General features: G+C 40.1%; 1 protein-coding gene across 1 annotated transcript in view; it reads right to left on the minus strand.

Moving 5' to 3' along the window:
* Positions 1 to 3,908, minus strand: part of LOC107674946 (SH3 and multiple ankyrin repeat domains protein 2-like) — a 99,316-nt gene that overhangs the window by 28,342 nt on the left and 67,066 nt on the right. The window contains exon 16 of the mRNA XM_016469107.1: positions 1,084 to 1,166. Within this exon, the coding sequence (XP_016324593.1) occupies positions 1,084 to 1,166 (83 nt within the window). The remainder of the gene's footprint in view (positions 1 to 1,083; positions 1,167 to 3,908) is intronic.

The raw sequence follows: 3,908 nt of genomic DNA on the forward strand, positions 1-3,908 counted from the left end.
GTGTGTGTTTATGTAAAATATATACATATATATATATATATATATATATATATATTTATTATTCAAATTACATATTTATAATCCTCTCTAGTCTATGTTTAAGCTTGCTATTACTCAAAAACATGCTGAAAATAACATGCTTTTACATCGATGATATAACAAAAAAATACAATTCCTATGAAAACAAGTGCCTGGTAGCACAATGGATGAGTGTGGCTAAACAAGAGCATCTGGTCTGATGATACATGATGCAAGCTGCAATGCATCCATCCAACCAAATCAAAAATGAATACAGGAGTTGGGACGTTTATATAACCAGAGAAAATGCATGCATGGATGTCACCGCTGACAGTGTGGGGAGAAGCACTGGTGTGGAGCCTGACAGAACAAGGGGCATCGCAAGAGCTGATGCAGAAAGCAGCCACGGTGCACCACTCGCAACTTCAAGGGATCTGTAGTGCACTAGAAACTAAAAGCATTGCAGCTGTGGTTGGGAGGAGACTTTTAGTGTCTATCTTAAGAGGTTAATGCATTGTATAGTTAAAGGTTTGTTGAAGTTAAGTACATTTTTATGAAGGATTTGAGAGTGAATTAAACACTTTAACCACAGTAAGAAACAGCTGGACTGTCAGACTCAGGAAGCCCTTGAGACAAACTGCCAGCAGAGCCCTAATGCAGTCAAACACAATCCAAGCACATGGAGCAGGGAATGGGTGGGGGTGGGGGTCTGTGTTTACACTTCACAGATTTGACAAGCCCACTTAAATGCACTGCAGTCAAGTGATGGACACGCTGACACCAAGAGATGCATTAATTCAGAAGTTGCTGACATGGATTCAATTCATGCAGCTGAAGCCACGCAGGCACATCAAATCAAGTGCGCGCGCGATGACGCGCTTTGAAATCAACAGAAATGACGTTAAGTGAGGGTGTACAAAAAAAAGAGGACAACACGAGCAAGGGATAAGAAATAGCGTGAAATGAAGCACCAATACGGTTTGATTCTCGAGGGTGTAAAGCATGAAGTGAGGAACAGTTTTGACGAGGCGGCGGAGACGACGAGGGGTCCGTCTTTTTTCCTACCTTTCGCCCCTCTCAACACGAACCCGAATCCCTCGTTATCCTTCTTCTGCAGCACGACCGTCTTTTCGTTGATAACGCAGTCGCTGTGGAGAAAATTCCGCGCATAACGACCGTTATTACAGCCTATCATCCTCATCATCGCCACCGCCGAGCGCGCGGAGTGATGCTTCATCCTGACAGGCGTCGGCTGAGCGGAATTAATCATTTTTGCGACGAAGAGCGCGATGTTACGAGAGTTGTAACCGTTGAAAAAAAGCTCACCGCCGGCTTTATCTGTCGAAGAAGGAGCTGTGACACCGGTTAAGAAAGGCAGGGCCCGGTCGCCGGCGAGAGAGCGTGTCGTAAACGCAAGACATAACCGCCAGATGAAGGATGAAAATCACCAGAGGAAAACATGAGCAGTAATCTTGGAGGAATGGTTATGGTGGGGGGAGAGAGAGAGAGAGAGAGAGAGAGAGAGAGACGGCTTACAGTGCCACAGAGAAAGAGAGCGCGCGAAAGAGAGACGAAGAATGTATGCATGTGTAAACACTTTTTGAAATAATTGCATTTGATTATGGCCTTGGATGAGCGCGACACTAAAAATAATTGTATGTGTCCATTACTGATTGGAATCGTAAAGAATTTAACGATCCTGATTTCTCTTAACGATTTCGGTTGCGTAACGCTCACATTAACGATTCTTTTAGTACTTTCTGAATAATACATATTTGGAAATAAGAATCTACTCGCATTTAATGCCCCCTGCAATCTGTTACCAAATGATGAGATAATGACACATTTCAACAGAACATATACATAAGCAAATAATCAGAAATAATCAAATGCAATTATTTCAAAAAGTGTTTACACAGACTTCTTAATGACTTTTCAAAGACTTTTTAGAAAAAAATGGTCCTATATTAAATAAAAAATATTGTAAAAATGAATACATTATCATTCATGCATTTAGGTGAACTATTTATTTAACACAAATCAAATAAAATTTTGGGGTCAAAGAAATTCACTAAAAAAAGTCTTTTAAATGCAATATGAGTTATTTCAAATTTCTGATAGAAAATTGATTTATTTGTCAGGGACCATTTCTAGCAGTTACACTATGGTGATGGTTGTCCTGAATGACACCAAAACATCTTTGTGACACTAAGTGTTACTTCCTGCCTAGCACCGTCAATATCCTTCCCCAAAACACATTCCGCAAGCAAGCAGATCAATTACTGAAGGTGTTCAACCATAGAAGACACCGGAGATATCCAGAGATATGCTGGTTGAATATGATAGCACTGAAAAGCAAATGTTCTCTCTCTTTCCCTGAAGGACAAGAGAGCTTACCATCTTTTAGATGGAGTATTAAATCAAGTCCTGCAAATCAAGCCGGGGTACTTAATGGGTAGCAAATTGCTCAAACTGCAGCTCTCACAAAGAGCTGGAATCTCATTTCCAGGCCTGTGCCATTTCATTTTATGGCACTTTGTATTTTGACTGTGTCCCTAGAACAAATCAGACCCTAACATAATCACTGAAGGTCATGAACCACAGCTCTAGTTTGATTAATTTAACAGCCTAAAATACACCCAAAAGATCTTCTTGAAGTGTTTATAATCCCATAAAAACTGTAACTGGCATATTGGTAAAATAGGTTTAACCTGTGACCGCAAGATTGACTGATTTACCTCACAGTCTTAACTACAAGATAAAGACTTATTGAAATATTGAAAGAGCTCCAAGCTCAAAACGTAGAGTGCTGGGCCCGGTTGCATGAAAGCCCTTATGCTAAGAAATCCCTTAGTTATAAGGTTAAGGGAGCCCTTAGTGAAACTTGGGTTGCAAGAAAAAACCTAAGGGTCAACTTAAGGAACCTTAAGGCTGCTATTAAGTATTCCCCTTAATTATTTAAGTGTTGCTACAAAGTCCTTAGTAACCATTTCACCTTAATAAATTTAAGGGACCAAAAGAGCTCCCTTAAGTCATCTTAAACTCAGTATCTGCAGGATTTTTTAACTCAAATGTAAGACTTAAGACATTTTTTAAGACCTGCACAAATAAAATATCATATGAGCACAGTAGGGCAATGACTATGATAACATATTAAACTGTAAAATGAATCAAATATTACATTAAATAATATAAATATAATTTGTCTTAATTGTTTCGATTTTTATAATGCATTATCTTGTCGGTCCACTTGTTTACGTTTACAACTCTGCCTGTTTGCAGCGTCAAAACCAAGCGGCAACCTTCCGGTCTCTCGTGAAACCAACACGGAAGTGACTTACACTGTAATTCGTCAACTGGCCGCTAGAGGCTGGCTGCAAAAGGGAGTCAATCCCATAGACTCCCCATGTTAAAATGCCCAACTTTCATAGACTCCCCGTGTTAAAATGCCCAACTTTACAGCAGAAAAAGCATGTTTACAGTAGAGCCCTGCACGGGCCTCAAATTTAGGCCCTAGCCCTGCCCTGGCCCGAGGTGCTCAGATCCTAGCCCGGCCCGTGTCCGACAGCTTATCAGAATTACCGGCCCGAGTCCGTCCCGAGCCCGTCTTTTTTCCCCTTCTCCCAAAACAGCTTATACCACTGTTCCAGCTATTAAAATAGTTCAGTTTTGTATGTAATGGCAAAGTGATTATATTTAGTTTCGTTTTTTTTATTAAGTTCATTTAGAAAAACGTTTGGAGCATTTTTTGTTTGTTAAATTAACGACCAAGCGGCCAGCGGCAGACAGTGAGCCTATGTTTGATGAATTTAGCCTTCTCAAATCATCACGACTTGCCTAAAATAAAATCTATAGATATAAAACAGTTCAAGCATATAACAATGTTTAAA

Source organism: Sinocyclocheilus anshuiensis, unplaced genomic scaffold (genome assembly GCF_001515605.1).
Source record: "Sinocyclocheilus anshuiensis isolate Anshui unplaced genomic scaffold, SAMN03320099.WGS_v1.1 scaffold1065, whole genome shotgun sequence".
Lineage (NCBI taxonomy): Eukaryota > Metazoa > Chordata > Actinopteri > Cypriniformes > Cyprinidae > Sinocyclocheilus > Sinocyclocheilus anshuiensis.